General features: G+C 37.4%; 1 protein-coding gene and 1 long non-coding RNA gene across 2 annotated transcripts in view; one reads left to right on the top strand and one right to left on the bottom strand.

Moving 5' to 3' along the window:
• slc35f1 (solute carrier family 35 member F1) overlaps positions 1-20,814 on the bottom strand; it is a 417,452-nt gene that overhangs the window by 210,020 nt on the left and 186,618 nt on the right. The window contains exon 2 of the mRNA XM_039747637.1: positions 5,659-5,834. Within this exon, the coding sequence (XP_039603571.1) occupies positions 5,659-5,834 (176 nt within the window). The remainder of the gene's footprint in view (positions 1-5,658; positions 5,835-20,814) is intronic.
• Positions 1-20,814, top strand: part of LOC120525394 — a 176,543-nt gene that overhangs the window by 137,103 nt on the left and 18,626 nt on the right. The window lies entirely within an intron of this gene.

Raw genomic sequence — 20,814 nt, 5'->3', positions numbered from 1 at the left:
AAGGAAGAGAAATCAGAAAACTTAAATTACATGAATAAAAATTATTAGTGAACATATTTTAATTTACAGAATCAAGCAAAATATTTTACAAAAAAATAATAGAATGAAATGAAAATAAATAAAGCAGAAATAATTGTCAGAGCTTCAGCAAAACCATAACACAGATGACATGACGACAGTGATATCGTTATTCTAAGGTTGTTTGAAACTTACTTACATGCAGTGCTATAAAAGAACACTCTGTATTTGGCTTCTGCTATGTGTCCTGCTTGCTGTTTCCTGGCAATGACATTTACTTGGCTGTCTTTAGATCAGTGCATACATTTAAAGAAGGTCTTTGCCTCCTTTATTGTCTCTATTACTTGGCCAGACTGCAATTTTCTTGCTTTTTTTTCTTTTTTTTAATCAAGTCTTAGAATCCTTAGTGATTTTTAACCTTTGCTTTGACTACTTTGCACTACAGCTTTCATTGTGCCGTTTTACATTGTTTCGCTATACTTTTATACCTGAGGTGGTGAATCTCATTTTCCCAATCAAATCTTCATATCTTTCAGCTTCCAAATATCTATTTTCAAAGCAGTCTTTCTACTGTATAAAGTACACATGTATTTTTAACTCTTTTTGTTGGCAAAACATCTAAAGTCAGGTAAACTTGGATATAGCTGAGAGTGTCTCAAGGTGGTTTCAGCAAGCCTGAGAGAAAGAAACGGGGTGTGGACAGAGCATGCCTCCTACCACATAATATGATGTTATCCCAGGTGTGATGCACAAAGCAAGAGGCCAGCTAACTCAGCTGAACAAAGGAAATTCATTTTAATTGAGTTGAGCAAGTATTTGCTTCTGACTTGGAAGCCCTGAGTTGATGGTCAGTCTGTATATGTGAGGATGCGACAAGGCAAGACAAGACCTTTAATTTGAGGGATGGCTCTGGGGAGATGCAAGTGCTGAAAGGGGGCAGCAAGGTTGAAACAGAAAGAACCCACACTGTGTTATATTATACAATCCCTGTTGCAGCAGAAGTCAAAAGCTTGTTAAGCTCAGCAGGGGGAAATTCCCTTTAGTGAACTTTCGGTAAGTATTTGCTTCTAACTTGGAGGCCCCTAGGTTTGTGACCAGCCCCTCCATGTGAGGACTTGTAATGGAGAGGGGATTTCTCACCTGTGAAATGGTGAAAAAACAATAAAAGATTACATCGACTCACTGCAACCTGAATGAATAAGTGAACATGAAATAATGCTGACAATTGATTTTTTTTGGTGTCTTAGGAGAGTGTGATCCCTTCTTAAATCCTGTTTTCATTCTCTTATTTACACTTTGAAAGTTTATAATTTCAATTACTGTTTAACAGCATGTGAATACCTATTTAACTATTACCTATTTACAGTGAACTGTATTTAAAGCAAAGTAATTCTTCTGGTTTAGGACTCCAGCCCGGTCAGTCTTTTTAGGGTGTGGAAATTCTTTCCATATTTATATGAGGTGAGGTTATTCTCCCAGTTCTCCATTTTTGCTTTTTAATTCATGTTAATTTGTTAATGACCTAATCGGTGTGTGACAGAACATACTCTATAATAGACTGGCACCCTTTTCCATGCTGGTTGTCAGGATGGGCTCTGACTCTTTTGATGCTGAATTGTGTTAAGGAGGTTCAACAACTTCTTGAAGGATTAATGGAAATATCAGCTTCTAAAAAAAGACAACTCATCCAGCAGTCACTGGCAAACTCTAACATTTAGGTGTTCTCCACATAAGAAATTGGGAATCTAGTGTAAGTAAGTAATAAATACTTAAAACACTTAGAATACAAGCTTAAAAAGCCCTACACTTCAAAAGAGCACTTTTACCTTACAAAATGTAATGCATTTAATCCCTTAAAAGGTACAGATGTCTTGAGCATTACAATGCTTCAGTGAACAGTGATGTAAGTGTATTAAAATCATTGATGTACAAGAAAATTTCAAATATAGTGCTATGAAGTTTTTCCTCAATATTTCAGGTGTTTATTCAATGACAAAAAATATTTACAGGATTTTTAATATGTGTATATAGATAAGAAGAGAGCAAATGCATGTACTCCAGACGATTTTTATAGTCTATTTAGTTTGATTAAAAATGGAATGCTTGTTTCCTTTTTTCTTTATAATAAAAAGAGATTTAAAGGGGGAAGCAAAATCAGAAACACATATATAGCATCTAGAATTTTGATTAAAAAAATAGAGAAGTATTTCACACAGGTTGACAAAACACGAATAATAAATAAACAGTACAGTTGTAGAAGTTGGTTTGACACACAACATAAAAGAGTAAAGTAATGTGGATTATTTTCAGCCTTGTGACAACAACCTGTCATACCCGTGGGAATGGAGTCTTATGAGGACTGGTTTAAGGGAGTACTGTGGGGACTGGGGAGAGGGCTACGCTGTATGTTAAAAGCAATTTCAGCTCAAGGCCCCAGTATAGACCAAGTACCACTCAAAGACCCTGAGCTTCTATTGTTTGCTCGATCAACTAAGAATAAACTATTTACTCATACCAGCACTCAAATCTGGAGTTATCTGCATGGTTTGGATAGCAGCATACAGTAACAGATGCATCAAATGTTTAGAAACACCAAGAAGTTTTCATGTTTTTGAAATAAGTCCACATGTTTTTTAATCAAACCCCCATTTTATTGATTTAAAAATACACCCATTACTAGTCTGGCTAATCGATAATACTATTTGAAATTACTGATTTATTTTAATAAAATAAAGTTGTAAAGCCCATTTTTAGCAGCCATTTCTTTAGTGTCATAATGGTAAAATCCTTTATCTTATTCTTAATTAGCCGTTTAAATGCTAATTGGTTATTAAAGAAACCTTTGAAATTGCTTTAGCACCAGTTAAACCTGTTATCTTGCTCACTTGTACTGCAAGGTACTGGCATTCTTAAAACTCAGTTCTAGTTTCAAGCTTTCTCAAGAAACATCTAATTGGGTTTTTTTTGTAGAATGAAGGTTATTTCATAATGAAGATTAGCAAGAAACCAAAGACTTTATAAAAAGACTTGTCTTGAGAAAAGAGGTCAAACTGGATATAATAGGAAGCATAAGACCCAGATTCACATCTGCATAAAAGGATAAGAACATCTGAGTGTACAGTTTGAGGAAACAAATGCCTTATACTGTACGTCCTTCGCTGGCTTCTTCCTTAAATACACAGCAAATACCAGTGTCATATGCAACAGAGTAAAGATGACCCTGGGATGCAGGCCTAAGAGGCAGGGCTTCAAGGAAAAAGTCATACAGAAACTGGCAAATATAAAGTAAAGGTTAAAATCGGCAAAAGAACACAGACACAGGACAGAGGATCATTGTAAAAGCGCATTATGGTCAGCATCCTGGAGTCATGTTTTCTCTGTTGCAGATGACACTAAGTGAAAGGATTCAAAGGATTGTTTCTAATAAGGTAATATCTAAGTTTATTGAAATAATAAAGGTGTACCTTAAAGCTCAATATTGTGGAACATTCTCTGTGCATGATATATAAATGACATTAGTACAGTAGCAAGTTAAAAAAAAACCTGTAAAAATCTATTTTTAAGTATCTGCGCCAGCTGTAATTCAAACCATGTATGACTTTGAAAGGCTTTCCGAAAGCCTCTTATAGACATAAAATTGGCTTTAATTTTTTTTTTTTTTACATTGACATAATTTCACTGCATGGATCTCATCTTCAATGGAACCCTTATCAAGTATTTAACTAGTTATAAATATCTCAGTATCTAGATTGATGATGGATTGTGGAGAAGAGTAAAAGATATTGAAAAGGACAGTACACTTGACTTTCTTTATAGGAAAACAATGTGCTTTTCAGTGATAGAAAAAGCTTGATCAGTCTGCTTTTCTTTCTATGGAAGCCAAGAGAGGATGTGCAATATCGTCATTTTTTAAAATGGTTTCCTTAAGATAACGTACTAATTTTATCGAGATCTCGCAAAAATGAACTTTGTTTTCTCGAGGTAATGGAATAATTTTATCGAGATCTCAATAAAACAAAAGATTTTGTTTTCTCGAAATTATGAAATAAGCCATGTCCTGTTTGAAATGGCAGAAGAGCAGAACTGTATTGATCAGCACGTCACATTTTTGTTCAATCAAGGGCCGACGCAGGCTGAAATATGTTTATGCCTTAGTTTAGAAAATAATAACGTTAGTATCCGTCATTTAAGAAGACGGTTAACAAGGCTTCAGCTGTATAGGCATCGCAATCTAAGTGAGCCTGATGCCAGGAGCAAAGGTTAAGTTTGTTTTCTTGAGATCTTGATAAAATTAGTCTGTTATCTTGAGGAGACAATTAAAAAAAATAACGATATTGCACATCCTCTCTCAGCTTCTGAATCTTTCAGTACTTTATTAGGCATTCTGAGATTTTGTTGTCAACTTTGTTGGAGTTTTTTACTGCCTGCTCCACTTATTCCATTACAGGGAGGCAGGATAGTGGAGCTTATCTTCCCAGTAATGTCAGACTGGATGACATAAATGGGATCACAGCCCATCACAGAGCATGCTAACACACATATCTGTATATATACATATTATGTGAATTTCCCCTTGGGATTAATGAAGTATCTATCTATCTATCTATCTATCTATCTATCTATCTATCTATCTATCTATCTATCTATCTATCTATCTATCTATCTATCTATCTATCTATCTATCTATCTATCTATCTATCTATATCTGCACTTTCGTTCATACTGGGCTAATATAGAGCCACCAAATAATCGAACCTATAAATAGGTTAAATAGTAGTTTTCGACACAGATCCCTGGACCTGTGACTTACCAGCAGTAACTACTACACAACTGCTCTGTTTCTCTGTCTTATCATACTTTCGTCCATTCTTTTTCTGATTCCACCTCTTACAGTTGTAGTAGGTTTCAGGAATTTGAAGTCTAAAGCAGTACAACTATGGGTAAGACTGAAATATAACCTGGATGGAACAGCTAATTATCTTACAGTATGCTCTTGCACATATGCAAACTCACACACTCTCACATTGCCAGCTTAGAGTTCTGATCAATTTTTCCTGCATATTTTTAAGTTAGGGAAAGAAAACTAAAATACCAAGAGGTGATATGGGAGAGCATGCTAACTCCACAAAGATGATGAGTGGGCTAGAAGTTGTGAGTCAGCTGTACCAATCAAAACTCTGTCAATATGCCATACCTTGTACAACACATGTTAAATATATTTGCTGTACCCCAAGTAGTAACTAAATGTTTCATTTTTACATCCATAATTGCTATGTGATACCATGCTCAGAGTCAGCAAATCTGCCTCATGCCTGTCTGCACCAGTACCCAGTGATCATCAGACTGTGCCCATTATGAGGCAGTAAACAGAGGACATCCTCTGACTTCTCATCAGAAGCAATACAGTAAATTACACTAGCTTAATCAGTCAGGAAGCCCGGCCATAGTTCACCCTCAGAGGTACTGTTCACTGTCTTAATAAGGAGTCCTCATGGCATCAGATCACCAAACAATAGATGCTTAAAGTCTTTTGTGAAGGATTAAGACATAAAGGAAAAATCATTTCGTAAGCATTTCTTAAGTTTATTTTATATAACTGTGTCCCAAGTAGACCCAAATTTTTAGCAAATATGGTCTTACCTTGTCTGACTGCTAGCGTTGTAGTGTACACCAGGAACAGGAGAATGTAGTTAAGGAAACTTTGAAAAACTGGAGTGTTGGCTTGAAAATCATCTGCTAAATACTTGCTTGTTAGGCCGATGCCACAAATCAAGAGTGACAGCACCTGGCCTAGAGCCAGAGACAGTAACAGCTCCCTGTGAAAGAGACAAGCAATAAGACAAACATTAGGGCATGGCAAATGACCAGCAACAAATCATTTCAAAGGTGAGGATAAAATAATGTCTTAGCGGGAGTTCAGCTCACTGGTGCTTTGCCTCCACATTTCCCACAGCAAGAAACTGTCCACAACATGTAACAAAATGTTAGAGGTGGGAGGTGGTGGGAAATTGGGGGGATGATGGGGATTCTAACAAGATTCTATGAAACGACTCCTCTCAACGCCTGCCAGCTTCTTTTCTCCAAATTAATGGGCACTTAATCCTTTTCTTCATTCTTTTAGTTATATATCCCATTTAATGTTGTCTTAGAAATTAAAAAAAAAATCTTTTTGAAGAATTGTACAATCAAATAAAGTCCTAAAGACGACACTTGGCTATGGTGAACAAGCGTGGGCAAATTCTAGTCTGTTTATAATAAAGTCATTAACTAAGAAATATGAGGCATATTCAGAAAAACAAAATCAAGGACTTAAGCAAAACTAATTTGTTTTTTAAGGTCTTTACAGATTTTTGATTTATTTAAAGGAAAGAATTGTAAAAGAGATGTACTCATTATACACTGTTCTTACACAGTGATTACCATAAAGAGCATTAAATGAAATGCACATTGGGAAGCTGGTATAAAAAGACAATGGAGTCATTCAGAGGGTGAGGAAGGCTAACTCTGGATGTCACTCTTTCCATAAAGGAAGACGAGTGCACAGATTTGCTAGGAAAAGACGGTTTTCTAAAGGAAGATAGTGTACCAGCTTGAGAGTGGAGGATTTCTTTATTTTTGAATTCTCTCCCTATTTCTTTCTGTGAAGCTCCTTTGCATCTCACTTAATCACATGCCTCCTTTCTCTTGCATATCAATCAAGTTAGCCACAACTGCATTTTTGTTCCACTCTTCTTCTCATCTTTTCCTTTACATTGTCATTAAGACTGTCTGGCACTGCTTTATCATTCAGGTGCTACCTATAGCAGCTGTGGTCACTAAAGGGTGCTACTGAGCCAAACTAAACTGTTGACTGTGAGGCAAGAAAAAGTAAAAGGAAAAACCTATTCCATTACTCAAGCTTTACTGGGTAGTTAAGTAAGTATGCCCTGTACCATCGTATCAATCAACGTAAGAGCTTCACTGGCTTGGTAAGTAAGTGTGTCCTGTACCACTGTATCAATTAAATACTGCATATGTTTTACATTCTAGCTTACTGCTGCTTAGTGTGTATTATTCACATTGCACTTTGCATCATGTCTTAATCTAGGTGTGCATGCAGAGTGAGCTCTGCACAAGTTAATGCATTTTATATGTGCTTGCACTGAAGTGAATGTGAACGTGAAAAAAATATTTTTCACTTACACTAGAGTCCCCGAAGCCTACGCAAATATTTGTAATGCCAGGCAACATTAAATTCCCTCACTCCTCCTCATCAGCACCTTTGTTTTAAAAAATGTGTCAATCAGCACAAGCAGCCTGCTATCTTATCCCCCACAAAGGCAGCTGAAGTCAGACGCAAAATTCTCAAGGCTGTCTTTTTATCTGGGAGTTAGGGGTCTGGAATTATATAGAGTAAATAATATATCATGGAATACATACATCTCATGTGCTTTCTGTGTCTACAATGATATGTGTAAATGTAGGATGACAGGAAATGTGGGGCAAGAAATATTGAACACATAACTAAAACAAAAACTTTTTACATGTTACAGTAATAATGATAAAATGTTGACGTGAAGTTTGTAACGTGTGAAGACTGAAGTCTAAATATCAAATAAACACTTTCATAAAAGGTATAACAAGTGCAGTTTTATTCAAGACCATAACTGAAGAAAAATAAATTATTCAATTTACATGTTTCTGTCAATGTGTAAAATCTCAAGCCCAAATATCAATCAATACAAAATAGACAAATCCGCTTGGCTGGAGCCAGAGGCAAGAACTTCTGTGTCATAAGCAAGGGTTCCACTCCACATTTACCATTTTGAGTAGTGAACTGCTATATAATTATTCATCCATCCATTATCCAACCCGATATATCCAAACTACAGGGTCACGGGGGTCTGCTGGAGCCAATCCCAGCCAACACAGGGCACAAGGCAGGAAACAAACCCTTGGCAGAGCACGCACACACACATACACACACCAAGCACATACTAGGGACAATTTAGGATCGCCAATGCACCTAACCTGCATGTCTTTGGACTGTGGGAGGAAACTGGACCACCCGGAGGAAACCAATGCAGACACGGGGAGAACATGCAAACTCCACACAGGGAGGACCCGGGAAGCGAACCCATATCTCCTTACTGCGAGGCAGCAGCGCTACCACTGCACCACCATGCTGCCCTATATAATTATTACCATTATATAATAAAAATATACATTTGATTTGAGTCTGTAACAGCCAGTGTAAATTTAGTTTGCTTCAAGGGCCGACTGTGCCATTTGATTATTTCATACTTTGTTACAACATCTTGTTAATTTTACTTGAATATTACTTGTAGCATACAATGATTTTTAAGTGTCTTTACTAAAAAGTACAGATCTATACTATAGTACAAACAATGCAGCTGTGTTAAACAACTTAATGCATTCAAACAAACATGGACTATGAATTACACAGATTAACTTGTATATATAAACATAATGTGGAACATTTATTAGCTTGCAGACATATATAAACCCACCCACAGACATGCTTAGTTATGGGAACATCCATTTTTCATTTTCAATTGACTTTTAATCTCCAGCAATATACAGATAAAACAGCACAACTGAATACTAGTCCTGACAGTGAATAAAATGACTTTACAGCTCTACTTTAGTGTTTTTAAATACTTTTAAGTTGAAACTAAGGTGAACTTTTTCAGAGGAGAATTGGCAGATAAGCATAAAAACCAGTACAAGAGAGACACTAAGAAAAGAGTGTCAATTAGAGATACTAGTTTGAGAAAGAAAAATATTAGATTTTGCTTTTAAAGTACTGACTCTGCAGATTAGCAAAGAAAATCAGTTCCGAGCTGACCGTTTATCTCAATGTGGCAGTGAACTAGAGGTTGTAACCTCGTAAGTAATGTTCCTAGAAATGCGGGGACAGGGCCCTAACGATGGACCCAACATTGTCGACAATAGGAAAACCTCAAGGTGGTGTAGAAGATGGTAAAATATATCACAAAAATAAAATCTGATCATGACAATGGCAGCATCTGTGCTAAAAATCCATAAAATGATTAAAGACGTGAAAAATATGAAGGAAAGGAAAATGAAACAAAAAAATCATAATGTTCCAAAAAAGCTATGAATAAAAACTGTAGATGTTTGCATAGAAGTCAGGAAGTGAGCATGGCAAAAGATCACTGGTGGGAGGAACAGGGACCAGAATGAGAAGCAGAAGGTTTTGCTTTCCTTTTTGCCTGCTCACTATTCTGAGTTCTCCCTTGCACATGTATACAAACTGATCTTCTACAGTATGTGTTTTTTAGTAAGCGCCAAAGATTGTAGTACCTCTAAGCAGATCAAATTTAATGGGAGAAAGTCACATTTATTAGTATAATGTCTTTGCTTATTAGTTGGGGTAACAATCACTGCCTTGGACTGAAATAACCTTAATGCCAACCACTACAGTGGTTTTGCTGGAGGTGATGGCTCATGTCTGCGTCACTGCCTCATGACCACAACATTCCAATCTATCACTGTTTCTTTAGAGTCTTTGTTAAATACATGCCAAATACTAGTGTCATCTGCAATAGGGAAAAAAACAATTCTGGGATCCTGGCCTCAGAGGCAGACCTTCAAAGAAAAGCCATGCATGTGAAAATGGAAAATAAAAAGAAAAGGTTAAAAAGGGCAAGAGAACACAAACATTGGACAGAAGATGACTGAAAAAGTGAATTATATTATGGTCAGTATCTCGGAGTCGTCTTTTCCTAATTGCAAACAATACTGGTATTTGCTGTGTATATTTAGTGAATAAGACAACTGAGGACTTGTAAGGCATTTGTTTCTGATGTTGTTGATGCAGTTGACCATCTTTGCCTTTCCCCGACTTTTTCTATACTAGTAAGATCCAGTTCACCTTCTTCTCCCAAGTGAGCAGTAGATATCCTAGCATGAAATCTGCAGTTTCTTGTTAATCTGTGAAATGGAATAAATTTCATTCTGCAAAAAAATAATAGCCTGAAATGTCCCTTGATAAAGCTGTTTTATTTTGTTCGCTTTTTAACCGAGAACTGTTCTTTAGGAATGCCCGCAACTTACAACAAAAGTGAACAGAATAAGAGGTTTCATTGGTGCTACTGTATTTAGAATAGTTAGCATTAACACATGATAAGCTAAAAGAGTTTAGCTTAGGTCACTGATGAAACTGCTGCTGAAAATGGGGTTTTGTAGCCATATGTGAATAACAAATTAAAAATGAGTCACATGGCTATTTTTTAAACCAATTTAAAGGTGTCTTGATTAAAAAGGTATCAGATTCTATCAAAAACATGAATATTTCTGGGTGACCCCAACCTTTTGACCAATATTGTATACAGGCTTAAATTAGAGTCAGATTTGGTGGTACAATAAACTTAGGAATTGGACTCAATAGGTTTCCAAAAAGGGGGACAACTTGTGCCAAAAAGAATAACTTTGCAAAGAGTACATCCCAGGATTTAGGGGCATATTGTAATCTGATAGACTTGGCCAGTTTAGCGTCAAGCAGAGAGGACTGTGTGATCCAGCTTAATTCTGGATAAAGAATTCTGAATAAGTACATCCAGACTAATTCTTTAGAGTAAATGGTAAACCATGTTACTCCAGTGTAAATTTAAGGGGAAGTACATTAAGGATTGTAGTCAGGAAGCACTTCTTTAATCTAAATGTTGTATGAATATTAATCAAACTATCAGGATAAATAGTTGAAACAGAAACTTTTACAGCCTTAAAGAACTTTCTGGATAAGAAACTGGGGCAGTTTATCCATTACCTAAACAAATGAGCTTCATGAACTGAATGGTTTCCTCTTATTTGTCAAATTTCTAATGTTCTTATATCTGTGCCTTCATCTTGTGAATCAGGCCTTGTACACTAGCGCGACAAAATCAATGAGCTTCTATACAGTCCCTTATTCCATCATGGATTTTTACTATTAGTAGACAATAATTATATTACATTATTATTATTGTGCCATACTGATGATTGCTGAATCTATTAATGTGATGTTGTGTTATTCATGGTCAAAAGCATCAAAAAACAATCATATATGTTAATCAAAGGTAATGAACCATTCACCATCACTCCAGTGCTACATGACCATATTCATGTATTGCTTTTCAATTCATATGTGTTCATTGTGTACTGGCATATTTCCATTTCAAGGTTGTCCACATCCAAAAAAAACAAAAAAAAAATTAAAGATGGTTTAGAATGCTGAAGGTGCATAGTTTCTGGTTATTTCAACCCAATTCTGGTTCCTCCACCTTACCAGTGCAAGTCTATAAATGGTGAGTGTGTGTGTGTATATTTATAAAAAGTAATCATTATATTTGACTGAGCAGTGGTGGAAAGGTGAACATTTGCATTTAGATGGAAACAATTTAAATAAACACTTTTCGTTTCTCTAAAGCAATTATTTTTGCCTGCAGTATTTCCATATATATGCTGTCTATATTATAAGGTGGATAATGAAAACAGTCTCCTGCACACCTGACTCTGCAAAAGTATTTATGATATGAGAATGGGGGCACACTATTATGGTATTGCAGTAATGACTGGAGCCACAAGGCGGCAGCGCATTATGGCAATAGCCTCAATTTTAGTGTGATCCCCAAAGGTCAGGAGCCCTGGTCTTCATCCAGTCTACTGCCACCAAGGGCAGCCAGCAATCTGCAGGCCTTGTGTCAACAACCATGAAACATGAACTGTTATAGAAACTTAGGCGAAGAGTGAAAGTACAGAGGAAATAGGTTAGAGAAATAACTATCAGATGAAAGTTTCAAAATAAGACTGAGTAAAAATATAGTCAAAGCACAAGCAAGAGTCAGAGAACTCCCTCTCTCTCTCTCTTTATATATATACAGTATATATATATATATATATATGTCAACTGTTTGCCTGAGTCTAGTATATATTTTACCTTACTGTTTATATAAAACACTTAATGTGGGTTAACATTATGATAACTTTATTAGATGATGCTGACAGTGACTAACTTATTGTTGGAGTGAATGGGCTTGGTGCTGTAGAGTCAGCGTTTGATTCTGCTGCTGGAGAGAGGGGGTTTATTTACTACGCGAGTCACTTTCTTGAAATTGGCATAAAGGGAGGTTTGAACAGAATCATCATAAATGGCCTTATAAGTAACTGAACTGTAAACGTGGGTTTAAAGAATCGAAATTCAGTCATGGGCAGTTATACGTCTTGTTGATGCAAATGTAATACTTCAAATGAAAATTAAAATATGTTTGCATTGTACATCCACATCCCCATATGCAGAGCCGCAAAGAGGCTAGCACATAGCACTGGCACAGGAGTTGGCGAGAGAAGCGAGCAGGGGGCAAAGCCCCCTAGCATATATATTATACATATATATTGTGACGTGCGAGTCCCTGTCTTGCACCCCAAAACACAAGGCTGAGTCTCAGTACAGTAGCAAAACCAACTTTATTCCACTTGAAACAGGAAGAGCACGGTTATTACTTGTAACGGGATCTACCATTCTCCTATACACAGACACAGCAATAAAGCAGGGTCGTGGTCATGTTAGTGGCCAAGTAATACTGATCCCTGCATTTACAATGTTCCTTGCATCATCCATCAACAGCAGGTGCTCATAGCCCGATTGCAATCTGTAAAAAGCCCGTGGTCCTAGAAACTATTGAAATTGTCAGAAAAAAATTGAAATGTAGAGATGTCAGGTAATTGAAAGGAATTACTCTGGGCATCTCTCTCCTAAGAGGATTAGTTTTGCTGACGTGCTTATGTATTATCAGCAGGAGGAAAAGTAAAAGGGATACCGTTTTGCCGATGTTAGCAGCTAAACGACTTTCTATTTCTTTAGTGGTTTTGTTTTAACTATATTTGTTCTAGTAAACAGTACAAGACCACTGGTACACACACCGCTTAGTTAATTTTTTATATATATATATATATATATATATAAATAGGTCTATTTTATAAGCATATTTTATAACATCAATATTAATACTGAATATAACTATAATTACTATTATTCTATATTAGCATTGATGTGAACAATTTGCGAAATTAGTAATTTGTTTTCACAGGTGTATATATACACACACATATACAGGTAGTCCCCAAGTTACGTACATCCGACTAACGACTTATGAACGACTCATGCGCCTCAGTAACTGCTGCTCCGTCATTTTCGGCCTGATGACGCTGCAAGTGGTTGCTGGATGGAGGCTGGAGGGGGGGCGATTTCGCTGCCTATGCAGTGTAGTGTCCCTCGGGGGGCTCCCGGCAGCAAGCTGTTTCACTGCTCGCCCACCACACACGGCTGCCCCGTTCATTCTCTGTGGGTGGCTGGTAATGCTGCAAGTGGTGGCTAGACGGAAGGCTGAAGGGGGCGATTTTGCTGCTCGCGCAGTGTAGTGTCCCACGGGTGGCGCCTGGCAGCAAGCAGTTTCACTGCCCACACACTACACATGGCTGCCCTGTTTGTTCTCTGTGGGTGGCTGGTAATGCTGCAAGCGGTGACCTGGTTGTGGCTGAATGGAGGCCATTGAGGGTGAATGGGGCATAGGGTGGTAGCATTGTAGTGTGCCTTGGATGGCTGCCTGTTGAATGGGGGCGATTCACTACCCGCCTTTGGCCGCACCGCGTTCGTTTTCGGTGGGCGGACACTGCAGGCAGCATAGTGTAGTGGAGGTGACTGTGAGGCGGGCTTGTACTGTTAATAGCAGGAAGTTGTCTCTTGTCAGTATATCAGACGTGTTGACGACTGGTGCCTTTCTGCTGTGATAGCGTGTGCAGTGCTGTGCAGAAGAGCTCATCTTAACCTTTTGTCTTCACCCTTCAAGAATGTCTCTGAATCACAAATCTGATGCAAGTGCTGGTGATATAGTAAAGAAGAGAAAAACCATCACCATTGAAAATAAAGTATAAATAATAAAAAGGTCAGAGAGAGGTGAAACTCCATCTTTCATTGGCAGAGCACTTGGTTACAGTCGGTCAACAATAGCATTTATTAAAATATACCTGTTCCGACTTACATACAAATTCAACTTAAGTACAAACCTACAGTCCTTATTTCGTACTTAGCCTGGGGACTGCCTGTATATATATATATATATATATATATATATATATATATATATACAGTGGTGTGAAAAACTATTTGCCCCTTCCTGATTTCTTATTCTTTTGCATGTTTGTCACACAAAATGTTTCTGATCATCAAACACATTTAACCATTAGTCAAATATAACACAAGTAAACACAAAATGCAGTTTTTAAATGATATTTTTTATTATTTAAGGCGAAAAAAAATCCAAACCTACATGGCCCTGTGTGAAAAAGTAATTGCCCCCTTGTTAAAAAATCACCTAACTGTGGTGTATCACACCTGAGTTCAATTTCCGTAGCCACCCCCAGGCCTGATTACTGCCACACCTGTTTCAATCAAGAAATCACTTCAATAGGAGCTGCCTGACACAGAGAAGTAGACCAAAAGCACCTCAAAAGCTAGACATCATGCCAAGATCCAAAGAAATTCAGGAACAAATGAGAACAGAAGTAATTGAGATCTATCAGTCTGGTAAAGGTTATAAAGCCATTTCTAAAGCTTTGGGACTCCAGCGAACCACAGTGAGAGCCATTATCCACAAATGGCAAAAACATGGAACAGTGGTGAACCTTCCCAGGAGTGGCCGGCTGACCAAAATTACCCCAAGAGCGCAGAGACGACTCATCCGAGAGGTCACAAAAGACCCCAACGTCTAAAGAACTGCAGGCCTCACTTGCCTCAATTAAGGTCAGTGTTCACGACTCCACCATAAGAAAGAGACTGGGCAAAAACGGCCTGCATGGCAGATTTCCAAGACGCAAACCACTGTTAAGCAAAAAGAACATTAGGGCTTGTCTCAATTTTGCTAAGAAACATCTCAATGATTGACTTTTGGGAAAATACCTTGTGGACTGATGAGACAAAAGTTGAACTTTTTGGAAGGCAAATGTCCCGTTACATCTGGCGTAAAAGGAACACAGCATTTCAGAAAAAGAACATCATACCAACAGTAAAATAATGTGGTGGTAGTGTGATGGTCTGGGGTTGTTTTGCTGCTTCAGGACCTGGAAGGCTTGCTGTGATAGATGGAACCATGAATTCTACTGTCTACCAAAAAATCCTGAAGAAGAATGTCCGGCCATCTGTTCGCCAACTCAAGCTGAAGCGATCTTGGGTGCTGCAACAGGACAATGACCCAAAACACACCAGCAAATCCACCTCTGAATGGCTGAAGAAAAACAAAATGAAGACTTTGGAGTGGCCTAGTCAAAGTCCTGACCTGAATCCAATTGAGATGCTATGGCATGACCTTAAAAAGGCGGTTCATGCTAGAAAACCCTCAAATAAAGCTGAATTACAACAATTCTGTAAAGATGACTGGGCCAAAATTCCTCCAGAGCGCTGTAAAAGACTCATTGCAAGTTATCGCAAATGCTTGATTGCAGTTATTGCTGCTAAGGGTGGCATAACCAGTTATTAGTTCAGGGGGCAATTACTTTTTCACACAGGGCCATGTAGGTTTGGATTTTTTTTCTCCCTAAATAATAAAAACCATCATTTAAAAAACTGAATTTTGTGTTTACTTGTGTTATATTTGACTAATGGTTAAATGTGTTTGATGATCAGAAACATTTTGTGTGACAAACATGCAAAAGAATAAGAAATCAGGAAGGGGGCAAATAGTTTTTCACACCACTGTATATATACAACCCCAATTCCAGTGAAGTTGGGATGTTGTGTAAAACGTAAATAAAAACAGAATACAATGATTTGCAAATTCTTTTCAACCTATATTCAATTGAATACACTATGAAGACAAGATATCTAATGTTCAAACTGATAAATTTTATTGTTGTTTTGCAAATCTTCATTCATTTTGAATTTGATGCCTGCAACACATTCCAAAAAAGCTGGGACAGGGGCAGCAAAAGACTGGGAAAGTTGAGGAATGTTCAAAAAACCTGTTTTGAGCATTCCACAGGTGAACAGGTTAATTGGAAACAGGTGTTTGTCATGATTGGGTATAAAAAGAGCATCCCCAAAAGGCTCAGTTGTTTCCAAGCAAGGATGGGGCGAGGTTCACCACTTTGTGAACAACTGCATGGGCAAATAGTCCAGCAGTTTAGGAAACAACGTTTCTCAACGTACAATTGCATTCTGTAAAGGATATTACCACGCAGGCTCAGGAATACTTCAGAAAACTATTGTCAGTTAACACAGTTTGTCACTACATCTAGTACAAGTTAAAACTCTACCATGCAAAGCGAAAGCCATATACAGTATCAACAACACCCAGAAACACTGCCAGCTTCTCTGGGCCCGAGCTCATCTGAGATGGACTGACGCAAAGTGGAAGAGTGTGCTGTGGTCTGATGAGTCCACATTTCAAATTGGTTTTGGAAATCATGGACGTCGTGTCCTACGGGCCAAAGAGGAAAAGAATCATCCGGATTGTTCTCAGCGCAAAGTTCAAAAGCCAGCACCTGTGATGGTATGGGGGTGTGTTAGTGCCCATGGCATGGGTAACTTGCACATCTGTGAAGGAACCATTAATGCTGAAAGGTACATACAGGTTTTGGAGCAACATATGCTGCCATCCATGCAACGTATTTTTCATGGACGTCCCTGCTTATTTCAGCAGGACAATGCAAAGCCACATTCTGCATGTGTTACAACAGCGTGGTTTTGTAGTATAAGAGTGCGGGTACTAGACTGGCCTGCCTGCAGTCCAGACCTGTCTTCCATTGAAAATGTGTGGCGCATTATGAAGCGCAAAATACGACAACGGAGACCCCGGACTGTTGAGCAACTGAAGTTGTACATCAAGCAAGAATGGGAAAGAATTCCACCTACATAGCTTCCACAATTAGTGTCTTCATTTCCCAAACGCTTATTGAGTGTTGTTAAAAGGAAAGGTGATATAACACAGTGGTAAACATGCCCCGTCCCAGCTTTTTTGGAACATGTTGCAGGCATCAAATTCAAAATGAGAGAAGATTTGCAAAACCACAATAAAAGTTTAGCAGTTTGAACATTAGATAACTTGTCTTCATACTGTATTCAATTGAATATAGGCTGAAAAGGATTTGCAAATCATTGTATTCTGTTTTTATTTACGTTTTACACAACGTCCCAACTTCATTGGAATTGGGGTTGTTTGTATATATATATATTTTGTTTTTTACTGCAGTAATTCATTAAGAATTATTGGTCTTTATATACCAGAAAGACTATCCTAGGGTCTTCTGTAGGAAATATGTACACATGGTTCATTTATTTTTGAAGTAAAAATGAACTCACCCAAACAATGAATTAAAAAAAAAAAAAAAAAAAAGTTTTTAAATTGGCAAAGATGAAGTCAAGAAAAAAAAATTTCACTTTCAATGATTTGTATTTTTATAATTATACAGCACTTTATATTATTATTATTATTATTTTTAAATCTCATTCTGTGAAATGAAACTATGATTATACAATTCAATGTTTATTATATTTGTTCATTATTATATCTTTCTTTACACGTTTTGCACACATATTTAATAACTGTAATAAACTGCACCAAAAATGTTTAAAAAATCATTCAAAAGAATGTGTATGTGAACGTAAATAGCCAGTTTATACCCCAGCCAGGTATTACTATACCTGTAGAGTAAGTCTATAGTAACTGACAAGGCCATCTTCCCAAAGCCTCCTTTTGCAAATTCAGATATTAATGCATTCCTGAGCTCCAATACTTGTTAAACTGGCCATGGACCCTTTAGTGTCCCTGACCTCCTTTGCTTTTCAAAACAAGGCACAGGGCTGCCCCCATATCACAGAAATGCCCTGCGCTGCCAACCAACAGTTTGGGGAAACTCTGCCAGGCCTTTACACTCACTTCCTAACCTCTGTCTAATCACTATAAATGTCACATTGCTAAGCAACAGTTAAATACACACAATCTTCTTTCAAACTGTAAATGATTTTTTTTTATTTGTGTTGGTTTAATCAAAAACAGTGAGAAATGAAGTGGAAAAAAGGAGACAAAATGAGCTTCCTGAAATCTGGATTAAACAAATACGTCTTCATGTAGACAGTAGCTAAGGAGTTGAAAGGCAAACACAATCTGTTCCCAGTGTGTGAAGAATACACAATGAAGTTTAAAAACCATTCAGACAATAGAATGACTGACTAACTTATTTAAAACACACACACAAACGGCAATTTAGATCAATATTCTATGAATGGAAGTTCTGGCTTAGACAGACTCTTAGCAAAAAATTGTGTATATTAATAGGAACTAACATCCAAAACCAAACTGGAATAAAACGCAGCAGTCACAGGTGTTAGTGCCAATAGCTCTTGTCACTAGCACAGCTACTGATGGTTTATAAATTACCAATTTGCATTCTGTTCTTCCAGCCATGGGAATGCCTTCTGCCGCTGTCAGTATATGAATTACCAGAACAGTCTGCCCTGCCTCTGCCCGACATGACTTTATGCTGAGAAATCTGGTGCTATAACAAGATTTTGCCTGCATGGAATCTCTGAACGGTTCACACATGTTAAATACTTATGCTGCATTTCCGAGGGATTTGTGCCTGGTTAAACAGAGATCCATCTAATCTCTTGTTTTGTTTTCTTGTCAATCAAGGTCTAAACCATGGATAGCTGTGTTTTTCTGAAGAGGAGCGTAATGCGTAAACACAACTAAATGAACAAAGCCAAGGCTTCAGAAACTACTGCACCCTAAAAGCCCATGTTTTAAGACTTTCTCTCAAGACATTGCATTGCGCTCTATAAATACAAAATTCAAAGCCCAAGAAAGCCCATGGGTTGTAGTATTCATCATAGTCTTAAAGACACATGGCAATATTTCTCTTTTTGGAGAAATTAGTTATTCAGCAACAATTCAGGTAATGTCTATTCCACATTATGCAGAATGGTTTATTAAATAGTATAACAAGAAGAACAAAAACAATAGCATTTGCACTTGATGTGATGTTCTTATTTTTAAATAATACTGCAGCCAGGTTGTTTGTTTTTTTGTTAATTTTGTCTTCTAAGAATAGTTTTTTTCATGAGCCTTGTACGTTTTTCTCGAAAACCCTACTTCATGTACATTCAAGTTTCAATTTTGGTTCATTCCTTACTTATGATTTTGGATATGTTCATTTATTTTATTGCTATGATTTTGTATTTCTGTGTCACCATTTTGTGTACTTGTTGATAAAATACTATGGGTACACCCCTGGAAGTCACATCATCTGTGTGATGTTATTTAGGTCTGTACTAGATAGAACTCAGCATTCAAGTTTGTGCATAATTCCTTCAGCATTTTGCACTTAAAATCCAATGATTTCTTTTGGTGTGATAACTTCTAACAATGCCTTTTGACTTTTGTTGTTGGGTTACATATTAGGTTTTGATCCTTGAATGTCTTGCCCTTGACTTCATCTCTCTTTCCTTGTTTCTTCCCCTTGTGGTCTGCCATTGTCCGTTACTGTGACAGAGATATGGCTGTTGTATCCTGTATATTTGTGTATCATATAGGGGAAAAGTAGGGAGTCACTGTGAGAGAAGTATATGATTAGCAAACATGATGGGCATCCATTAATCTTATTTAGTGATTATAGTTGGAGATTCTCTTGTAGATTCCCTGGTAACTCAATCAGCAATGTAATGCCCCTTTTCTGATATCATGTCAAGATCTGATTTGCCCAGATGTTAAAATTAGGCCTGATGTCTGCAAATGATACACACTATGGTAAAAATCTCTTTTCCTAAGGGCTTCTCTAGTTTGGTGTTTTTGTTGGGTTAAATCATTGTTATTGCCAAAAAAGAGGTTTAATTTCAAGACAGTAAGATCAGTAAATGAACGGCTTATTTCGATATATTTCATAGAAACAGTCATGTGGCCAGGCAGAAGTCATTACACAAGAAAACATGCAAATATCAAAGTCTAAAAACAATGCCAAAAGTTAAAAACCGAAGTCTAAGAATCCTTTCCTAAATGGAAAATAATTAGATTTTATATTGTTTTTGAATATATCCCAAAGGTCCACTAAAAGCCCAAACAAATGAATTTGAAAATATTCTAAATATAACAGTGAAAATACACATGAGAAGCAATATTTATAATACTTACATGTGCAAATTGATTTGCCACAGATGTAAAATTGGCAGTTCTCCCAGATAATTAAAAAGGACCAGGAGAGAAAAATCAAGTACCAAACTCAAGTGGAACCTCGGTTTACGAGTAACTTGGTTTACGAGTGTTTTGCAAGACGAGCAAAAATTTTTAATAAATTTTGACTTGATAAACGAGCGATGTCTTGCAATACGAGCAGTATGGATACACTTTGTCTGCTGAGCATCATGTGATCACATCACTGAGCTGATGGTTCTCTCTCTCTCTCTTATCTTGCTTGCTTGCTCGCCCACGCGCTCTCTGTTTACAGCACGATCTCTCTCTCTCCTTATCTCGCTTGCTCGCCCAGTGCATCTCTCTGTTTACAGCGCGTCTCTCTCTCTCTCCTTATCTCGCTCGCCCAGCGCGTCTCTCTGTTTACAGCGCGTCTCTCTCTCTCTCTCATCTCGCTCGCCCAGCGCATCTCTCTGTTTACTACAGCATTGTGACTGTGTGTGTGTGCGCTGTGAAGTGCAAGTCCCCATCTTGCTCCCCAAAACACGAAGCTGAGTCTCAGTACTTTAACACTAGTTTTATTCAGCTTGAAACAGCAACAGCGCTGTTATTTATT

The sequence above is a fragment of the Polypterus senegalus genome, chromosome 3 (assembly GCF_016835505.1).
Source record: "Polypterus senegalus isolate Bchr_013 chromosome 3, ASM1683550v1, whole genome shotgun sequence".
Taxonomy (NCBI): Eukaryota; Metazoa; Chordata; class Cladistia; order Polypteriformes; family Polypteridae; genus Polypterus; species Polypterus senegalus.
Note: the sequence above shows the minus strand (reverse complement) of the source record. Positions and strands in the feature narration are given on the sequence as shown.